Below are 21,724 nucleotides of genomic sequence, written 5' to 3'. Positions count from 1 at the left end.
GCCCAGATGCTAAGGAAAGAAGAGTTATAAAGCAGTCTAATCAGAATTACCTGCCACTCGATTTACAGGGCTGGAATGGAAGGGACTGAGTAAATTAACAGCTCATGAAATGTTAAGCAGACCCCCTCTTGTCTCTATCATGCTTCTCATGGCAGCTTTTCTACTGGCTTGGAAAGCGTTTTAGCACTTTCCCAAGACATGTATAAAATGCTTAGAGATGGGAGTCTACCTGTCCGTCTGAAGGCATGAAAACGTTCAATCAAGCCCACCATGGTGCTACAAGTTACAGTACAAATTGGGTGACATTAGCTTATTTTCTATGGTGTAACACAAAAAGTCTACAAAATCCAAGCCTAGGCACTGTTTTCACATTAATTCACTGTGCAGTTAATTGTATTATTCACACCATCAATAAAATCAGGAAATAGTTTAAGACCTCCATTTTGTTGCACAGCCTCCTAATCAAGCAAGAAATCCTTAATATCTTTCTAGGTTTAAAAACAAAATCATTCAGACGTGAACAGAGGTCAACATAAAAGCTGGTATAATTCATCTGGTAGGCCTGAAACTTTCCTTAACATTCACATTTGAACTGATTTATACATATAAAAATATAAAACAAAAACATACTGCAAAACAGGATTACGAAGAGATACAAGGCACTTTCCATCAGCTATTACAGTTCAATAATAAGTTTCACTTCATATTTACAGCAAAATAAAAATGTTTGTCCTCGTAAATTAGTTATGGAACCTGTCTTTTCCTTTACATCTTTTCATGTGGCCAATTGTTAATCTGCGTTTCATTAAAGACTCTTCTAAGGAAGCAACAGTACTCTCATCAGATCTGCAGAACAGCGCTGCTTGCTGGCCTCTAAGTGTGTCAACTGCTAGAGGCAGCCAATACTAACTGAGCGTTGGACAACACAGGCATTGCGACAGAAATCGCAACCACATGACTACTTATCAATAATCTCAATTTCTGCTTCCTGCCTAATAGCAAATGGTTTTCATGTAAATTCATTTAGCTACTAAACTGTACTGATAGTCATATGATCACCAAGCTATAGAAAGATTCCTGTCACTTTGGAACTGAGAAAAAGTTACCTGTCAAAATATAATAAAAAAAAAATTGAACCACCACACGTGGTCACAAGGGTCCCTCAAAAAAAAATCCATATATCTCAAATATAGAAAAGGTATCAAACAGAAAGTCTTAACTATTTTTTGGACCATCAGAAGATGGGCTTTTCCAGTTTCTCTTATGTATTTAAATACAAGCATACATATTTTAACATTTTGTTTTAAAATGTTCCTTTACTAATACTTCTTAAATTCATAATGTTCATAAACTTTAGAATTCAACCAAGGAGCTAACTAAGCCTTATCTCAGACATGTAGGGTCTTCAGCTTCAAAAACAGTTATACATCAGGTACTTCAATAGATGTGTGATAAACTGATCTAAGAGAAACTATTATTCCCTGATGCAGCCAGGATGGTGAAATGTGGCACTGAGTCGGAATAATGGATTAGTTTCTGTGAAGTACAGCTAGCTACCCAATGTATAACTATTTTTGAAGCTGAGATAAGGCTTGGTTGAATTCTGAAGTTTATGAAAATTATGGATTTTGAAGAAGCATTAGTAAAGGAACATTTCTTAAAAACGTTAAAAATATGGACCAGCGAGGACAAATGGTGTGGTAGTCTATGTATGCTTGTATTTACATACATAAGAGAAACTGGAAAATCACAACTTCTGATGATCCAAAAAAAATAGTAAAAATAAAAAATAAAGTTGAGACCTTTACTACATTTGATATTTAAAAAAAAAATGTTCTGCCCTAGAACAAGAATAATCTCAGAGCATATATGTATTTTAGAATGATTGATCCTTTGTTCGCAGTTGTTCAATTTGTCCAATTAAATGTAGCCGCTGCTTCATAATTGCAGAGTTCAAGTCCCAGAGAAAATCCACCAGCCTCCCCTTTAAAAGAGTTTCCATTGGAACAAATTCCAAAATCTGTTGTGGAGACTCCGAGCCAAGCAAAGTACTCATCAGGTCATCAAGCTCATGCAAGTATTGACGGACAGGGCCAGGAGGACACTGATAACCACTACAGAACAGAACAGCAATGTTTCCTAATGGCTTCAAGGAAGTTGGGCAAGCAAATGTGATGAATTTAAAGCAATGGTGTAGGACAAACAGTAGTCCTGTTGTGAAACGAGTGAAACAAGACATAATGGGAAGGATAAAGGCATCTCCCGACTGAAGTTCTACCAATGCACGTAGAATCCACTTCAGAAACTGCTGCTGATACCTTGGCTCACCATCATGAAGCAGTGAATACCTAGAAGGATAAGGTGTAGTTGACTGTAGCAGAGTAACTTCTATGTTAGTTTGGCTTATGAGTTTGTACAAAGATGGATTATCCACCACAAGGCACTTCACTTGTTTTTCACATCCATTTGTATCAACATCCTGATAACACTTTATAATGTGCAACAATTCACTAAGTAGCAAGTCATCTGTCAAAATGTTGCAAGAAAGGCAAGACTGGTGGCCAGAATCAGGATCGGAACCAGTTTCCAGTTGACTGACTGAAGACTTTTCAATGGTTTCATTGAGGTTCTTCAACAGTTCACCATCGCAAAACAAGGAGCACTTCACCTCTGGCAATTTTTTCCCTTCCAAGATGTCCCACTCATCACATTTAAGATCATGGGCGAGGCCTTCCAGGATACAACCTTTCCCCATGTTACAAACAGCATGTTCTTTAGCCCAGGGACTAAAATAGCCATTCACAACCTTATTGTCCCATGAAAGGGTTTCCATATGCTTTCTCTCATTGTATGTATCGCTGCGTTTGTTTCTCTTTCCAAACCATCGAGTATTCATACTGCATCCTGCATGAGATTTTTTGACAAGCCAGTCTTTTCTACAAATATACTTCAGATTATACTTTTGTAAAAAGTATGCTACAGCACAATCCCTTAATGTATTCAACTGTGTGAGATCTTCTTCTGTCATATGCTCAAATAAGCGAATGTTTTCATTGATTGTTTCTATTTGGTGCTTATGAAAGAAGGAACAACACTGTTTGTGCACTTTAAGAAAAGATTCTGGAATTACATGATGTGGAAAAAGTGACTTATCGGTTATTTCACTCCCAAAGTTCTGAACCATCTTGGCCAACAAGGAATGGATAACATCTCTGCCAATATACTCAAGACAAACCACATAGACTTCAGAGTTCCCAGATTTGCTGGTGCTAGGTTTGAAGACGTGAACTTCCTTAAAACAGCAGTTTAGCAAGAAGAGCAGGTTAACAGAAGTGTGTTCATACAAAGTGAACATCTTCAAGACAAGAGAACCTCCTTTACCAAGGATCATTAAAGCAGTGACAGTTTCACAGTAATGTAAAGGAGCAACAAGTGCCTCTTGCTCGCCAGGGTTTCCTTGGCAATCAAAGCTCCCATCTGCTGTGACCAAATGTACAATGGGCATATTACTTATGAACTGCTGTAACCCTGTGAGATGCTTTAATGTCATGATATCACCTGTATTTTCCGGACCAAAGTACCACCAGAGCAATGTATTGGCAATAAATCGATCATCCATTATCATGAAGAGGGTGTCGTTGGCTTCATGATATGGGTTGAGGGTATTGGCTACCCAATTCCAATCCCAGTAAGGGACATTCTGGGATTTCAAATAATGATTAAGGCTAGCTATGAAAGCACCAGGGGCTTCACAGAGATGGACAGAGTTCAGTTCTCGACTCCACAGAGCTTCCTTAGGAAGAAGTGGAAAGCTACACACAATCTCATAGAATTTGCACCAGGCTTGGGTGCACAGTTCTGCATTAACAGCCCTTTTCACTTCCGGAATGATTTTGCCAGCTTTGTTGGTGAATGAGGTATGACGATGCCATTCATCGAGCTTCTTATTGCTCAGTAGGTTCTTGATCTTATTCAGAGACTCTTTCAGATCAAGAAGTGTTTCAAATTCCTTGTGATCAGAGGTAAACACGTCAGTGCTTTCTGGGAGCTGCCACACTTGACTTTGTGGTTTTCTATATGAAAACTTCTTCTCAAAGAGACTGCTGATTTCAGCAAGTACATCAGAGGTGAACATTTCCACGCCAATGGTCTCCTCAACATGAGGCCTTTTACGTTTATTCATTTACAATCTAGAAAACAAACAAATAGAATTGAGTAGTTAAATGTGAATACCATCAGCAGAATTATATTACACCAGAAACTAACACATCCAGTTCAAAGAAGTACTCAGTCCACAACCAGGGCTATGGAGTCAGTACACCAAACTTTAGGCTTTAAATTTTTTGTTCTTGATCTAAAAGTACTGGTAAATATAACTTAATATATACACATCTTTAACCTAGATCTAAAGTATAAAATGTGACCATCTCTGAGAACAAGTGACTAAAATCTCCAGCAAACAAAAATGAGGTTATAATGAATACCCCAACCTTCTATGTGAAATGTAAAAACAAAATAAAGTTAACGAAGTTCAACTGTGTAACTTTTGCAGATTTTTTTTTAACTTTAGATTTTTATTGAGAATTTTGAAACAGTCAAACCAATATACAACAGCTTATGGTTCCATTTCATTGCAGTGTCTCAACATACAGATTTTCCAACTAACTGGTATTACAAAACATCATCACAACCTGTTATTTCCAAACTTTTCCCTTTAAACAATTCCCTCCAACCATGGTCCCCCCGTGTTATCCCCAGCTTAGCTATTTGCTTACCTAACACAGGTGGTGGAATCAACATTGCCCCCAATACCCCCCTTCCCCCCCCCCCCCCATCGCTCCATATATACCCTTAGTCCTCTAATACTACCCTCCCCCTTCCTCCCCCCTCCCTGGAATATGTCCCCATCCCCTCTAAAGTCTCTCAATCATTTGCTGTAAACTTTGGCAGATTTATTAATTTTTTTTCCATGTCATGAAAGCAATCAGCCAGTCTCAACATTTTGGGTCTGCTACTTTACTTACCTTTTCTCCAAAGACTGTCACAAATGATTACCATATATTAAAATGTATTTTTAGGGGTGGGCACTATTAATTAGATTAGTTTTATTTAAATAGGATTTTCTTTTTAATTCTCATCAAAATTTTAACTCCCCTCTGTTGTCCTGCATAGTTTTCTCTCCCTTGCTTATCCTACTTCACCTTGGCATAATATAACAGAGGGAAGGCATTGACATCAATTGCAAGTAGCACGGTGGAAATCACTGCCGGAGACCAGATAAATGTTCAAATAAATGCAGGGGGAGGGGAGGAGATGCTGGACCTGTGTGCTGTGGAGGGGGTGGGGGGGTGGAGAAATCAGCAGCTGGAGAGGAAAGAAATGGATGTAACAGCTTTAGCAGCAGAAGGGGAGACACTTAGATGTACGTACAGGGCAAGAATGCAGCATGAGAGGAGGGAGAGCAATGTACTGTGGGAAGGAATTGTGTGTATGCAACTTTTCATTATATTCAGCAGGTTTAAACAATTTCCATGCAGAGGGAATTTACTACTACTAAGCCATCCAGTGTGATTAACATTTTTAATACCACAATTAATTTATTATTGCTATGCCAGTTCTTGTATGCCACCTATACAGTTCAAGGATGGATTACAACAACCAAGGGATGTGCCAATCAATCCAGGAGTTACAAACAATCAGTGGCCTAGTGGTTACAGAACCAATCTTGACCTCCAGAGGTGCCCAGTTCAAATCCCATTGCGGCTCCTTATGATCTTGGGCAAGTCACTTAACCCTTTATTGCCTCAGGTACAAACTTAGATTGTGAACTCTCCAGGGACAGGGAAATACCCTTGTACCTGAATGTAACCCACCTTGAGCTACTACTGAGAAAGGTGTGAGCAAAGTCCAAATAAATAAATAGCATAAACTAAACATTAGATAAACCCGCCTACCAAATAAGGCTTTTAAATGTTTTCTAAGTTTATTTATGGTAATTTGATATACTGCCTGAACAGGTAGACCTGGGCAGTTTACGATTCTAAAAATTAGTAACAAATATGATAGGTATAAAAAAGGAACTACAATGTTCAGATAGGAAAGAAAATAGCACACACACTAAGAAGGACAAAAACATATCCACATGGGGATGGGGAAGGAGTAGAGGAGTGAGAGGCAGGGGATGAGTTTGAATCGACATCTGTGTTCACAGGCAGCTATGTTGGAAGATCAAATGCCTGGCAGAACAGCCAGGCCTTTAAAGCAGGCTTAAACTTTTTAAAGGATAATTCAACACAGACTTTGTGGTGAAGAGAATTCCAATAGGCAGAGGCTGCAAAATAGAAGGCACAATGTCCGGATGATTCTAAACTAGCTTGATCGGGATTTGCCAAAACTAAACAGTAATCCTTGAGAGATGCAACAGACGGAGTAAGAAGTTTATGAATGATTCATTGCTCTATAGGAAGCCAGTGATAAACGAGTACAAGACCTCAAAAACAAAGGAAGCTGAATCCGCAAATTAGCTAACAGGTATTGAATAGATAGTGTAAGATGCTCGATTAAAACATTGGAAATCTTAGCTGGAATAAGACCCTTTGAAACAAAGATACTAAATTCAGCATATAATCAGAAATTTCCCCAGTGAGAATTTTAAAGGTGGCAATACCTAATTTAAACTGAATTCTCTCAGCAACTGTACAGCCACATCTGAAGAAACTCATACCAAACCAGCCCTCTGTGGGCACATTTTACATGGTACCCAAAATCCACAAACCTGGAAACCCTGGCAGACCAATCATATCGGGTATTGGCACACTCACGGAAGAAATATCTGGACTTATAGAGGGGATCCTGAAACCTCTTGTGCACAAGACAAACAGCTTCATTCAAAACACCACAGGCTTTCTGAATAAATTGAAAAATATCAAGCAATTACCATCATAGCAACATAGTAGATGACGGCAGAAAAAGACCTGCACGGTCCATCTAGTCTGCCCACGATAAACTCATATGTGTATACCTTACCTTGACTTGTACCCGTCTTTTTTAGGGCACAGACCGTATAAGTCTGTCCAGCAGTATTTCCTGCCTCCCAACCACCAGTCCCGCCTCCCATCACCGGCTCCGGCACACAGGGCCGTGCCGATGCGGTAAGCGGGGTAAGCGCCGCAGGGGGGCGCCATCCTCTGGGGGGCGCCGCCGCTGCGTGCTTACCTTGCCCCTCCCGCTCCCATGTAGGAACTGCCCGCCCTCTTCTCCCCCCCAAGATCCCTTTCCTTTTTCTTTTAAATTTACCTTCCTCCGGCAGCGCAGCGTCAGTGAAGGAGGCGGCGCTCCCAGTCCCGATGTCTCTAGCCTTCCACGTCAGAAGAAGGCGGGACACTGAACGAACCAATGGAAGGCTAGAGACGTCAGGACTGGGAGCGCCGCCTCCTTCACTGACGCTGCGCTGCCGGAGGAAGGTAAATTTAAAAGAAAAAAAAAAAGGAAAGGGATCTTGGGGGGGGGGGGGGAGAAGAGGGCGGGCAGTTCCTACATGGGAGCGGGAGGGCAGGGTTCATGGAAGGGAGAGAGGGGAATTGCTTGATCGGGATGAATGGGGACAGATGGGCATGGATGGGTGGGAGGGTAGGGCTCAGGGAGATAGGGGAATCGCTGCCTTGGAGCCAGGCAGGTGCAGGGGGGGGGGGGCGGCGGCGCCAACTGGTAGTCTGCAGGGGGGCGCCAGAGACCCTTGGCACGGCCCTGCCGGCACAGACCCCGTATGTCTGCCCTCCCCTATCCTAGCCTCTCAACCACCAACCCCTCTTCACCCCGCCACCCAATTTCAGCTAAGCTTCTGTGGATCCATCGGGTACCCTTCTGGTCACGATGGATGTACAGTCACTATGCGGCAACATTCCCCATGCGGATGGCATAGATGCATGTGTGAAACTCCTAAAAACATCCACACTGGACCACCAATACTCATCAGAAACTATTACAAAATTAATCAAATTTATTCTAACTCACAACTATTTCCACTTTAACAATGATATCTACCTACAAATCATGGGCACTGCAATGGGCACCAGGGCAGCACCCCAATAAGCCAACCTCTTTATGGCTGAGCTGGAAGAGACATTTCTGAATACATATCAGACTGGTCACTCCATGCCAAGTGGTCTAAAATTAAAAAAGGTTCCCACCATCATGTTCTCCAATTTTGTTCAAATTTTATCTGTTGCCCGAGTCAGGTGTTAAACGAAGTTTCCCAAAATTTGAGGTCTCTAACTGCAATAGATGCAGATCTAGACCCCCTTTTCTGAAAGGTTGTCAGTCCATGAGCACGCGACATTTACCAAAATGCCATTTTTGGGGTCTAATAAAATCCAAACAGAATTATAAGAATGGCTAAAAAATTCAAATCCTGTACATTATGGATGCAAAATCCAGTCAAACAGGTTGACTCAAAGTGTGCATCAAAATTGGTCGCAACTCATTGGAACATATTTGGACCAATATTCAGACCGCAACAACTTCCATGCAAACAAAGATACGGACTTGAAATTTTGAACAAGCATTATGCTTGTGCTGGACATAATACTGCCAGATTTACAACTAACCAGCATCTATAACCGCCCTGCAGGATCTCTTCAAAGTTGGCACTGTCAGCGCAAATGGTAAAATGTACCAAAGTTCAACGCCAATTATTAAAAAAGAGTCTGCCTGAATCAGCTTGTGAACAGTATCATCTGAAAGAGAAAATTGTGCTCTACAACACTGATATGTTTTTGTTTTGCAATGCCACCATTAAGTAGCCATTTACTCAGGTCAAAGTATGTTATATTTTGTGTGCGCAATGTATTGTGTTGGTCCATGATGGCTGAACCATTACTGGTTATCACATTGAAACCAGCATCCCCATCGCCATAGGGGCCACGCCCGATAGCCATGCAGTAACAGCCACAGGTTTACTGCAGGATCCCAAGCCTGATTGTGTGTTTCTTTACTGCAGGTTCCCAAGCCTCCCTTCTTCAGTTACTTCACTGCAGGTTCCCAAGCCTGCCTTCTTCATCATTGATCTGCAAGGGAACGGTTTCAGGGAAACTATATTGCCGACCAGATGATGTCACTGATGGAGCTGGAATAACAGCAATTATAAGTTGTTCTGGGATCCAGCAAGTATCGCATCTTACCGGCGAATAAAATGAAGTAGCGGGACCATGAGGATGCATAAAGCTTATGAAAGCATCTTTCTGTTCAACTGACATTTCACAAACGTTTCCAATCCACCATAACAGCGCACAATAAACGACTGGACAATCAACGAATAAAATACGAATAAATAATTATATCAATACTTTTAAGCAACTATTAAGACTCAATGTCCTAGAAATGAAGAAAAATTAGCGCATCAAGCGTACTAAATATAACATACTTTGACCTGAGTAAATGGCTACTTAATGGTGGCATTGCAAAACAAAAACATAGTGTTGTAGAGCACAATTTTCTCTTTCAGACGATACTGTTCACAAGCTGATTCAGGCAGACTCGTTTTTAATAATTGGCTTTGAACTTTGGTACATTTTATCATTTGCGCTGACAGTGCCAACTTTGAAGAGATCCTGCAGGGCGGTTATAGATGCTGGTTAGTTGCAAATCTGGCAGTATTATGTCCAGCACAAGCATAATGCTTGTTCAAAATTTCAAGTCTGTATCTTTGTTTGCATGGAAGTTGTTGCGGTCTGAATATTGATCCAAATATGTTCCGATGAGTCGTGACCAATTTTGATGCACACTTTTGAGTCAACTTGTTTGAATGGATTTTGCATCCATAATGTTAAAATGTATTTCATCGGAATTAGCATCAAAAACTGTACAGGATTTGAATTTTTTAGCCATTCTTATAAATGTGTTTGGATTTTATTAGACCCCAAAAATGGCATTTTGGTAAATGTCGCGTACTCATGGACTGACAACCTTTCACAAAAGGGGGTCTAGATCTGCAACTATTGCAGTTAGAGACCTCAAATTTTGGGAAACTTCGTTTAACACCTGACTCGCACAACAGATAAAATTTGAACAAAATTGGAGACATGATGGCGGGAAGGTTTAGACCACTTGGCATGGAATGACCCATATTTTTTTTTTGTTAGACGCTTACCCTGTAAGGTTAATGAAGTGCGTTTAATACAAGCACATTTCCCAACACACATGCAGGTAGCATTAAAACATGCCAAGTAGACTGCTGCTTTCCTTTTTCTAGGGGCAAAACACACACATAAGTGCACAGACAACATATTTGTCACACACCTTGACACCCACCATGAACCAACGGGACAAGTAGATGCTCCTTCCTGTGCACTGCTCTAACGTCTGTGCATCACACGGAGTGCTCATTTGAATACAAATGACCTTGTTTTAATACATTTACATTGCATTTTCGGCCGCTGCTTCCACAAATGATAAAAGCACTGCAAAAAACCCTTTGTACATTAGCTGCACAATAATGTGTGCGCGCCAAACTGGCTAAAACCTGTGTAAATCAAATGTTACAAGCCAAGTAAGTTTTGAGCACCGGGCCTTGAATGGCAAACAATATGGCAACCAGAAACAGGTTGGTTAGTCCCCTGCAAGGGCGGGGGGGGGGGGGGGGGGAGATACTTATAAGTTGAAGACCGTGGCCAAGAAGGAGTTAAAAAAAATCAGCGTAAGGGGGAGTGGCACGTATGAGAAGGGAGGAGGAAATGGAGAGAAAAAAACTCCACAGAGCAGCAGGGAGGATTGTGAATTTGTGATCAGGGTGGGAGTCTAAATGAATGATGAAGCCGCACAGAGAAACTACAGGAATGAAAGGTCCTGTTTGCAATGAAAACGGGGGCTTTAGGGTAACTCTAACCCTCGGTGCTGGGGACATTAGTTCAATCGCTGGGAACTCTGTTTCCACTTGTGTGTGTTTTCCAGGATAAGGAAACCCCTCAATGGCAAAAGGAGGAATACCTGGAGAAAGAGGGAATGGGCGTGGAAAAAGCTGGTTCTGACGAACAGGAATAAGCCCCCCCCCAAACATCTCCGTTCCATGTCGCATGCATTCCGCTACCCTCCTCACACGCATCGGGGCCGAGCTCCCCCTCCCCGTGATCTGCCATATCATCGGTCTGGCATGTCTCCTCCCTGTCGGTGATCCGGCACCTCTCCTTCAAACTCCTACCAGAGGTTACCTACCAACAATCTCCCCGTCTCCTAGGCTATAACACAACTTCTCTACCTCTGGAAGTAGCGTCAGAGAAGGACGGAAAGCTGCGGGCGATCTGAAAAACAAGACAATTATGCAGAAGTTCCTGCACGGTTCCCGTGGGACTCAAGTGTACAAGCCCCTCGATGACCACCTACCTACCTACCAAGGGTGCTCCACCAAGACGTCCAAGCACAGCACCAGCCAAACCGACCGCTTCCTCCGCCCACTTACGTCTTCCCGGATTGAGGCAGCGTCAAGAAGTCACCTGATCCACTGACCCATCCAAGGAGGCGGAATAAAACAGGAGATGAAATAGAAGTTGCTTACCTGTAACGGTAGTTCTCCTTGGACAGATGATCTTGCAGCCACACAAGTGAAGTGACTCCCCCATGACGTCACGGACCCGGACCTATAGCAAAGCTTAAAGCTTTAATTAAAACGTAGCTTACTACGCCTGCGTGCAGCTTCCCGCCGTATCCCCCCCCCATAACCCCCCAGTAGTCACCGCCCCTTTCCAGTTTGGTAAAAAAGCTAGCGGCAACTTAAGGGAGGGTTGGGAGGGATTGTGTGGCTGCAAGATCATCTGTCCAAGGAGAACTACCGTTACAGGTAAGCAACTTCTATTTCTCCCTGGACAGATTTCTCTTGCAGCCACACAAGTGAAGATTCCCCAGCTCCACAGGTAACAGGTGAACAAGACGCCCCTGCGGGCACACATGGTACTGTAAAAGGAACAGAAGAAAAAAGGTAAAACTGGTACCTGTGAGAGGAGGAGGTGGTAGTTGTCGCCTCAGGACACAGAAGAAAGGACCGCCTGGCCGAACGCCGCATCAGTAGCTGAAGCGGTATCCATGCAGTAATGTTTCACAAAAGTGTGCACAGTGGACCACGTAGCTGCTCTGCAAATATCCTGCAGGGAAGTTCGTTGCAGATGAGCTTTCGTGGCCGCCATGGCCCTCAGATTATGAGCTGTAATATGCGGAATCTGTGAGGGAGTGGCTGCGGCGAGCTGGTAGCATAAGGTGATACAGTTCGCAATCCACTGGGATAGAGTCCCCTTGGTTACTGGCCTTGGGCGGTGAGGAGAGCGGAGTGAAAGGAATAATTGAGAAGGCCTATTGGTGCCCTTAGTTCTATCCAAATAGATGGTAAGGGCTCTCAGGCAATCCAGCGTATGAAATCTCTTATGGTCCTCGGAAACATGTGGAGGAGGAAAGAAGGTGGGCAGCATGATGGTTTGATTGAGATGGGAAGGTGAGACCACCTTCGGCAGAAACTTCGGATGAGTACGGAGCACAGCCTTATCGTGTAGTAGTTGAGTATAGGGTGGATAGTGGACGAGAGCCTGGATTTCGCCGATGCGCCGTGCCGAAGTCAACGTGATCAAGAACAGTGTTTTCCAAGTGAGATATTTGAGGTCTGTTGACTGAAGTGGCTCAAATGGAGAGGCTGTGAGTGCATTGAGCACCAGGTTAAGGTCCCATGCCTGAGTTGGAGGGCGAATGGGAGGATAGAGATGCATGAGTCCTTTGAGAAAGCGTTTCACCACAGGGTGCTGCATGAGGGATAAGTCATTCACTGGGTCATGGAACACCGAGAGAGCTGAGAGATGGAGCCGGATGGAGGAGTAAGACAGCTGTGACTCTGAAAGATGGAGCAGGTAATCCAAGACGCGGGAGAGAGGAGCGTTGGCAGGGTGGAGGTGATGGCAGGAACACCAGCTAGAGAAACGCTGCCATTTTGCATTGTAAGACTTGAGAGTAGAGTCCTTCCTGGACGCGAGGAGGACCCTCAGCACCCCATGTGAGAACATCAGGCTGGAGTGGGGCTGATCCGCCAGGCCATGAGGCGGAGGGATGCGAGGTTTGGGTGCAGGAGACTGCCCTGCTGCTGTGTGAGAAGGTCTGGTTCCAGAGGCAGCGGAAGTGGAGGGCATGTCGTGAGGTTCAGGAGAGCCGTGAACCAGGCTTGTCTCGGCCAGTACGGAGCTATTAACAACAGAGATGCTCCGTCTGATTTGGCCTTTTGGATTGTCTTGGAGATGAGAGGGATTGGAGGAAATGCATAGAGGAGGCCTTCTGTCCACGGAATGTGAAAGGCATTTTCTGCCAGTCTGCGCGGACTGGGAAACTTGGAGCAGAATCTGCGACACTTGGCGTTGAGAGGGGACGCGAAGAGATCGACGAGAGGGTGACCCCACTTGTCGAACAGATCTTGCGTAACAGTGGTCTTGAGTGACCACTCGTGCGGTTGTAGCTTCCTGCTGAGTGAGTCTGCCAAGGTATTCTGCACTCCGGGCAGGTAGGAGGCCGAGATGGTGGACTGAAGCTTCAGGACCACCTGCCAGAGATGTAGAGCTTCCCGGCACAGGTGTCGGGAGCCGGTGCCGCCTTGCTTGTTGACATAGTACATGGCCACCTGATTGTCTGTCTGCACATGAATCCGCTGTTGCGAGAGGTGTGGCTGAAAGGCTTGAAGCGCTAATCTGATGGCTCGCAACTCTAGCAGGTTGATACTGTATGTCATTTCTTTGGGCGTCCAATGTCCTTGAGTCATGTAGGAGCCCAGATGCGCTCCCCACCCCTGCTTGGAGGCGTCGGTTGTTAGATAAACGGACGGCAGGGGAGGCCGGAAGGGCACCCTGGAGGAGATGGGGGGCGTGGGCCCACCATTGCAGCGAGGTCTTCAGACTGTGAGAGAGAGGTATCTTTGCAGATAGCGGCTGAAGAGCTTGGATCCACTTGTCCCGGAGGTGCCACTGTAGCGGTCTCATATGGAGCCTGGCTAGCGGGAGTACTGGAATGGTAGCCGCCATATGGCCCAGAAGCACGTAACGTTCGGGCAGATGTGACTGAGACCTGGGTCAGGTGGGCGATGAGGATGGAAATCCGTGTGGCTCTGTTGAGGGGCAAAAACGCTAACATCTGCGTGGTATGGAGGACAGCTCCTATAAACTCGAGATGTTGCGTGGGAATGAGGTGAGATTTGTCCACGTTGATGAGGAATCCCAGAGTCTGGAGAAGTGAGGTGACCTTTGCTAGAGAGTGGAGGGCCTCCTGAGCAGTTGGCGACGCGATGAGCCAGTCGTCGAGGTAAGGGAAGATTGTGACCCTTTGCTGGCGAAGGTGAGCGATGATGGTGATGACACATTTTGTGAACACTCGTGGTGCTGAGGAGAGGCCGAAGGGAAGAACTCGGAATTGATAGTGGTGAGAGTGGACTTGAAAACGCAGGTAACTTCTGGACGCTGGGTGGATCGGGATGTGGAGATATGCATCCTGCAGGTCCAGGGACACGAGCCATGCGTTCTGATCGAGCAGTGGAAGAATCATTTGATCGAGCAGTGGAAGAATCATTTGGAGAGTCGTCATGCGGAACTTTTCTTTTTTTAGAAATTTGTTCAGGGAGCGTAAGTCCAGAATAGAACGCAAACCGCCGTTCTTCTTCTGAATAAGAAAGAATCTGGAATAAAATCCTGTATTGTGGGAACATTCTGGTACCGGTTCGATTGCCCTGATGCGCAGGAGGCGGGAAATCTCGTCGTGAAGTAGGTGGATGTGAGACGAAGGAACTTGTGAAGTGACTATGCGGGGGAGAGGTGGGGGGGTCGTAAAGTGAAGAAGGTACCCCTGGTTGACAATGGAGAGGACCCACTTGTCTGATGTTATAGGGGGCCAATGAGGGGCAAAAAACTGAAGACGACCTTCCACCGGTAGCTGCATAGCCATCTGCTTGTCAAAAAGAGGATAAGGGTTTGGGCGCCGTCGAGGGCGCTGGTTTGGATGTCCGTCGCTCACGATATGTTTTCTTAGACTGCTGAGGTCTATGTTGCTTGTTGTTAAACCTGTAGTTTGTGTTGTATTTATTGAAGGAGTACTGTCGCCGAGGTTGATACCTCCTTTTAGGCGTGCCATAGGACGAGCGATGAAAGGACGACCTGGGCTGATTGATGTTGTCCTCTTCCAAGGTGTCCAGAGTGGTGCAATCTTGTTTGCTGTTGTCGATGATATCCTTAACTCCGTCACCAAACAGGTTATCCCCTGTGCAGGGAGCATCAGCCACTCTGTTATGAACGTCCTCACGTAGGCCGGATGCTTTTAGCCACGCTAACCGGCGTGTGGAAAGGCCTACCGCGGCCCCTCGAACCGACGTGTCATATGAGTCGTGGGCGGCTCTGATTAAATTGGTGGCGCATTCTTCCAGATTTTGAAGCAGTGGCCGGAATTGAGGTTGCAGTGCCGCAGGGAGGGAATCCAGTGCTCGTGAGAAGTTGTCTAGTATGGTGAATTGATAGTCGGTATAATGGAAGATGTGAAGCCCTATGCGGGCATTGAGCATGGAGCTTTGATACATCTTCTTACCCATGAGATCCATGAGCTTCATGTCTTTCGTTGGTGGAAAATTAGAATGGTCTCGTGAGCTTTTGTGTTTACGCATGGCGGACTGGACCACTATGGAGTGGTGAGATAGTTGTGGTTTACCGAAGCCCCAAGTATCTTGGACTTTGTATTTTGTATCCAAACTCTTCTTGGTGGGGAGAGATGTGAATGGGGTAGACCACACCAACTTGTGCTGGTCCGCCAGCACTTCGTGCAAAGGCAACGCGATGATGTCTTTCGGTGCCTCCTTATAGCGCAGAGCCTGTAATTTTTTGGATCGGGGATCCGGTTGAGAAGAGGAGGGAATATCCAAGGCTGATGCCAATTTGAGGAGAAATTTTGGATAGGAAGTATCCTCTGGTTGAGATGATTTAGATGGTAGCGGGGGAGAGGGGTCAGAAGGTAGACCCGGAGAGCCCGTGAGGAGATCGGAGTGGGCATCAGGAGAGGACGATCTGGAGCATCCCTGAGATGGGGGTGGGGAAGAGCCAGAGTCTGAAAAATTGTCTGCAGCCAGAGAGTCTGAAAAGGACTCGGAGCGTGAGCGCTGCCGAGGGGCTGGCCGATCCGGGGGCGAAACCCCTGCTGCCGCCGGATGTGGTGGTTGCTGGCTGGTCGTGGGGTGCTGTTGAGCTGAGAGATTTTGATTAGCCAAAAAAGCACGCAGCAGATGGAGAATATCCTGGTTTGATTGGGACAGTGGCATAGAGGAGAAATCCGCAGGAGAGACTGCTGCCTGGACTCCTGAATGGTGGTGAGGAGAGAGTATCGCCTGTTTGTTCTGTGGAGAGAGAGGCATTGCTTGAGCCAGAACAGGAGGAGAGGTGTCAGAAAAATGCTTTGTAGCAGTCTGCAACTCAGGAGGGGAGGAGTAACCCTGATGGAGTGAAGCAGGGGAGGAGCTGTGGCTGTGATGCACAGGGTGGGCGGAGCCAGCCGTGTGATGCGATGAGTGGGAGGAGCCAGCTTTATGATGCGAGTGGGAGGAGTCCTGACGGTGCCGATGAGCAGAGGAGGAGCTGCTTCGGTGCCGATGTGCAGGGGAAAGGCTTCGGTGCCTATGGCCAGGGGAAAGACTCTCCCGGTGCCGAATCTGATCGGAGGCACTCTCCCGGTGCCGAGGATGCAGTGGGGAAGCAGTGCTGCGGTGCCCAGAACGACCATGCTGGTTTTTCTCAACAGATGGTGTTTGCTGGGGTTGAGTCTGAGCACCGACAACTAGTTGGAGTTGTGGTGGCAGAGACTGTTGCCTTTTGCTAGGCAAGGCACTCTCCGGGGGTTCCTCACAGTGCCGCTTTTTATTCTTTGCTTTCTTACCCGACTGCTGAGGTAAGTCCTCCACTACTGCTTTCATCTTTAAGTGCCTTATCTGTCTCGTCCGAGGGAGCATGGCTGCACATTTATCGCAGCTGGAGTCTAAGTGCGTCGTGCCTAGGCAGTGGACACACAGGTCATGCGGGTCTGTGAGGGACATTTTGTTGGTACACTGTGAGCAGCGTTTAAATCCATGTTTCTTCTCCGACATGGTCGGGAAGAGGAGGGCTGCTAAATTAAATTGGTTGGTAATTGTCGAGAGAAAGAGTAGATATAAAAATAACAAAAGAAAAAAAATACACGCGAGAGCTGCACTAACGGTTTAGTCAACGGGTCTGACCGCCAGAGCGGGAAGAATAAAACTGGAAAGGGGCGGTGACTACTGGGGGGTTATGGGGGGGGATACGGCGGGAAGCTGCACGCAGGCGTAGTAAGCTACGTTTTAATTAAAGCTCTAAGCTTTGCTATAGGTCCGGGTCCATGACGTCATGGGGGAGTCACTTCACTTGTGTGGCTGCAAGAGAAATCTGTCCAGGGAGAACTGAGCCTATCTAGTCCACTGTAAGAGCTGAAGCCAGTGGGTGGAGCCTATGCATGGGTCCATCTAACGAGTGTAAAGCTGTTCCAGCTGGATGTGGTGAGGAAAGACTTCCCTTGGCCGAACCCTTGCTGACTCTCAGGCTCATTTTCAAAAGAGAAAAACATCCAAAAAGTGACATAAGTCTGCATTTGGATGTTTATATCAGTATTTTCCAAACCTCTTTTTAGACATTTTTTTTCCTGAAGTCTGGCCAAATCTCAAGGGGCTGTGCCAGAGGTGTGTTCGCGGTAGGACTTGGGTGTTCCTAAGACTTGGACGTCTTTCAGCCATAATGGAACAAAGCAAAAACTTCCAAGACTAAAACTTAAGACGTTTTAAGCTAGACCTGTTTCTACAGCTGCAGTGACACTTGATCCTACTTCCCCAGGATCAAGGTCTGCTGCACTAACCACTAGGCTACTCATGGGCACAGATGTCTGTCTGGCTCCATAGGTTACACTCCAGGTTTGTGACACAGTGTTGGTTGGATGGGCTAATGTAGGCCACAACTTTCTTTTTGGGGGGTGGGGATCTTTGACAGGTGTCAAAGGCCCTAGTGGCAGAAAACCTGAGCTACAGGAGTGATGGCTCATGGGAGATAGGGCAGGTCAGGAGACCTGGTTTATGGGTGTGGAGGTCCACACCTGCTAGGGCTCTTGCTGGTAGGGTGGAGCTGGAAGGAGATTGGTGGCGATCAAATAGAAGTGGATTTGCTGCTTTGCTGACATGGCAAGCAGCAGCTGGGTTTTTTTGTTGTTGTTGTTGGATATTTCTACTCTCTGATCTCATTCCATGGTTTTTTTTGTTTTGTTTTGTTACATTTGTACCCCACAATTTCCCACTCATGGCAGGCTCAATGCAGCAAGCAATAGAGGGTTAAGTGACTTGCCCAGAGTCACAAGGAGCTGCCTGTGCCGGGAATCATCTTTACGCTGATGACTCCCAGATCTACTTCTCCACACCAGAAATCTCAGCCGAAATCCAGGCCAAAGTATCAGCCTGCCTGTCTGACATTGCTGCCTGGATGTCTCAGCGCCATCTGAAACTAAACATGACCAACACTGAGCTTCTTATCTTTCCCCCTAAACCAACCTCTCCTCCTCCTACCCCATTCTCTATTTCTGTGGATAACACTCATCCTTCCTGTCTCATCAGCTCGTAACCTTGGGGTCATCTTCGACTCCTCCCTCTCCTCTGCACATATTCAGCAGACTGCTAAAACCTGTCATTTCTTTCTCTATAATATCAGCAAAATTCGCCCTTTCCTTTCTGAGCACACTACCAGAACCCTTATCCACACTCTTATCACCTGTCGCTTAGACTATTGCAACTTGCTTCTCACAGGTCTCCCACTTAGCCATCACTCTCCTCTTCAATCTGTACAAAATTCTGCTGCACGACTAATATTCCGCCAGTGTCGTTATGCTCATATTAGCCCTCTCCTCAAGTCACTTCACTGGCTTCATATCCATTTCTGCATACAGTTCAAACTCCTCTTATTGACCTATACAGTGGTGGAAATAAGTATTTGATCCCTTGCTGATTTTGTAAGTTTGCCCACTGACAAAGACATGAGCAGCCCATAATTGAAGGGTAGGTTATTGGTAACAGTGAGAGATAGCACATCACAAATTAAATCCGGAAAATCACATTGTGGAAAGTATATGAATTTATTTGCATTCTGCAGAGGGAAATAAGTATTTAATCCCTCTGGCAAACAAGACCTAATACTTGGTGGCAAAACCCTTGTTGGCAAGCACAGCGGTCAGACGTCTTCTGTAGTTGATGATGAGGTTTGCACACATGTCAGGAGGAATTTTGGTCCACTCCTCTTTGCAGATCATCTCTAAATCATTAAGAGTTCTGGGCTGTCGCTTGGCAACTCGCAGCTTCAGCTCCCTCCATAAGTTTTCAATGGGATTAAGGTCTGGTGACTGGCTAGGCCACTCCATGACCCTAATGTGCTTCTTCCTGAGCCACTCCTTTGTTGCCTTGGCTGTATGTTTTGGGTCATTGTCGTGCTGGAAGACCCAGCCACGACCCATTTTTAAGGCCCTGGCGGAGGGAAGGAGGTTGTCACTCAGAATTGTACGGTACATGGCCCCATCCATTCTCCCATTGATGCGGTGAAGTAGTCCTGTGCCCTTAGCAGAGAAACACCCCCAAAACATAACATTTCCACCTCCAAGCTTGACAGTGGGGACGGTGTTCTTTGGGTCATAGGCAGCATTTCTCTTCCTCCAAACACGGCGAGTTGAGTTCATGCCAAAGAGCTCAATTTTTGTCTCATCTGACCACAGCACCTTCTCCCAATCACTCTCGGCATCATCCAGGTGTTCACTGGCAAACTTCAGACGGGCCGTCACATGTGCCTTCCGGAGCAGGGGGACCTTGCAGGCACTGCAGGATTGCAATCCGTTATGTCGTAATGTGTTACCAATGGTTTTCGTGGTGACAGTGGTCCCAGCTGCCTTGAGATCATTGACAAGTTCCCCCCTTGTAGTTGTAGGCTGATTTCTAACCTTCCTCATGATCAAGGATACCCCACGAGGTGAGATTTTGCGTGGAGCCCCAGATCTTTGTCGATTGACAGTCATTTTGTACTTCTTCCATTTTCTTACTATGGCACCAACAGTTGTCTCCTTCTCGCCCAGCGTCTTACTGATGGTTTTGTAGCCCATTCCAGCCTTGTGCAGGTGTATGATCTTGTCCCTGACATCCTTAGACAGCTCCTTGCTCTTGGCCATTTTGTAGAGGTTAGAGTCTGACTGATTCACTGAGTCTGTGGACAGGTGTCTTTCATACAGGTGACCATTGCCAACAGCTGTCTGTCATGCAGGTAACGAGTTGATTTGGAGCATCTACCTGGTCTGTAGGGGCCAGATCTCTTACTGGTTGGTGGGGGATCAAATACTTATTTCCCTCTGCAGAATGCAAATAAATTCATATACTTTCCACAATGTGATTTTCCGGATTTAATTTGTGATGTGCTATCTCTCACTGTTACCAATAACCTACCCTTCAATTATGGGCTGCTCATGTCTTTGTCAGTGGGCAAACTTACAAAATCAGCAAGGGATCAAATACTTATTTCCACCACTGTAAGTGCATTCACTCTGCAGCTCCTCAGTACCTCTCCACTCTCATCTCTCCCTACATTCCTCCCCGGGAACTCTGTTCACTGGGTAAATCTCTCTTATCTGCACCCTTCTCCTCCACCGCTAACTCAAGACTCCGTTCCTTTTATCTTGTTGCACCATACACCTGTAATAGACTTCCTGATCCGGTACGTCAAGCTGGCGGTCTTCAAATCTAAGCTAAAAGCCCAGCTTTTTGATGCTTTTTTTCAGGGCCGTGCCTAGGGTCTCTGGCGCCCCCCTGCAGACTATCAGTTGCCCCCCCCCCCCCCCGTGAAAATGATCGCTCACCACTTGCTACACTGACAGGAATTGTCAGCAATATTCTTAGAAACAAATTGCTATACATTGCAAAATAAGATAGCAGATGTAAATTCTCAAAGTGGACATATTCCAAACGTTAAAATGAAAATAAAATGATTTTTTTCTACCTTTGTTGTCTGGTGACTTTCTTTTTCCGATCATGCTGGCCCAGTATCTGAGTCTGCTGCTGTCTGTCCTCTTAACTCCATTTCCAGGGCTTCCTTTCCATTTATTTCTTTACTTTCCTCCTTTCTTCTTCATTTCTTGCTCTATATCCATTTCCAGCAATTTCTTCTCTCTCCCTGGGTCCTGTCCTCCCATCCACGTCCATCCTTGTCCCTCTCTGCCCTTCCCTCCTCCATCCATAGCCAGCAATCCTCCTCTCTCCCCTCCCCTCCATTTCCAGCAATTTGTCCTCTCCCTGGGCCCCCATGTCCATCCTTGTCCCTCTCTGCCCTTCCCTCCTCCATCCATTGCCAGCAATCCTCCTCTCTCCCCTCCTCTCCATTTCCAGGAATTTGTCTTCTCCCTGGGCCCCCATGTCCATCCTTGTCCCTCTCTGCCCTTCCCTGCTGCATCCATAGCTAGCAATCCTCCTCTCTCCCCTCCCCTTCCAGCAATTTGTCCTCTCCCTGGGCCCTGCTGCTGCCCTCCCATCCATGGCTCTCTGCTCTTTCCTCCGCGCCCTGGGGCCTTTAAATCTTTTACTTCCGGTCGCAGCAGCGTCAGTGAAAGCGGAGCGCTGCCGACGTCTCCCTTCCCTTCGCGCTCTTGGTTCCCTCAGTGTCCG

At 46.0% G+C, this 21,724-nt stretch overlaps 1 protein-coding gene and 1 long non-coding RNA gene across 6 annotated transcripts in view; one reads left to right on the top strand and one right to left on the bottom strand.

Moving 5' to 3' along the window:
• The window catches only part of CMTR2 (cap methyltransferase 2), a 194,303-nt gene extending 182,845 nt beyond the window's left edge, over positions 1-11,458 (bottom strand). For 2 of the 5 annotated variants that reach the window (XR_003939924.1, XR_003939925.1), the window contains exon 1: positions 11,381-11,442. Coding sequence is in view for 2 of the 5 variants with exons in the window: in XM_030186149.1 (XP_030042009.1) it covers positions 1,877-4,183 (2,307 nt within the window). In the remaining 3 variants the exon portion in view is untranslated. Of the gene's footprint in view, positions 1-1,826; positions 4,191-11,380 lie in introns of those variants that run through there. The other 3 variants (XM_030186149.1, XM_030186151.1, XR_003939926.1) reach the window with 3 other exon arrangements.
• LOC115456831 lies at positions 227-17,607 on the top strand. Its single transcript, XR_003939927.1, has 3 exons — positions 227-877; positions 2,519-2,521; positions 17,595-17,607. It is a non-coding gene; the product is annotated as an uncharacterized LOC115456831 (long non-coding RNA).
• Positions 17,608-21,724: the final 4,117 nt, after the last annotated feature.

Source organism: Microcaecilia unicolor, chromosome 13 (genome assembly GCF_901765095.1).
Source record: "Microcaecilia unicolor chromosome 13, aMicUni1.1, whole genome shotgun sequence".
In the NCBI taxonomy this organism is placed as follows: Eukaryota; Metazoa; Chordata; class Amphibia; order Gymnophiona; family Siphonopidae; genus Microcaecilia; species Microcaecilia unicolor.
Note: the sequence above shows the minus strand (reverse complement) of the source record. Positions and strands in the feature narration are given on the sequence as shown.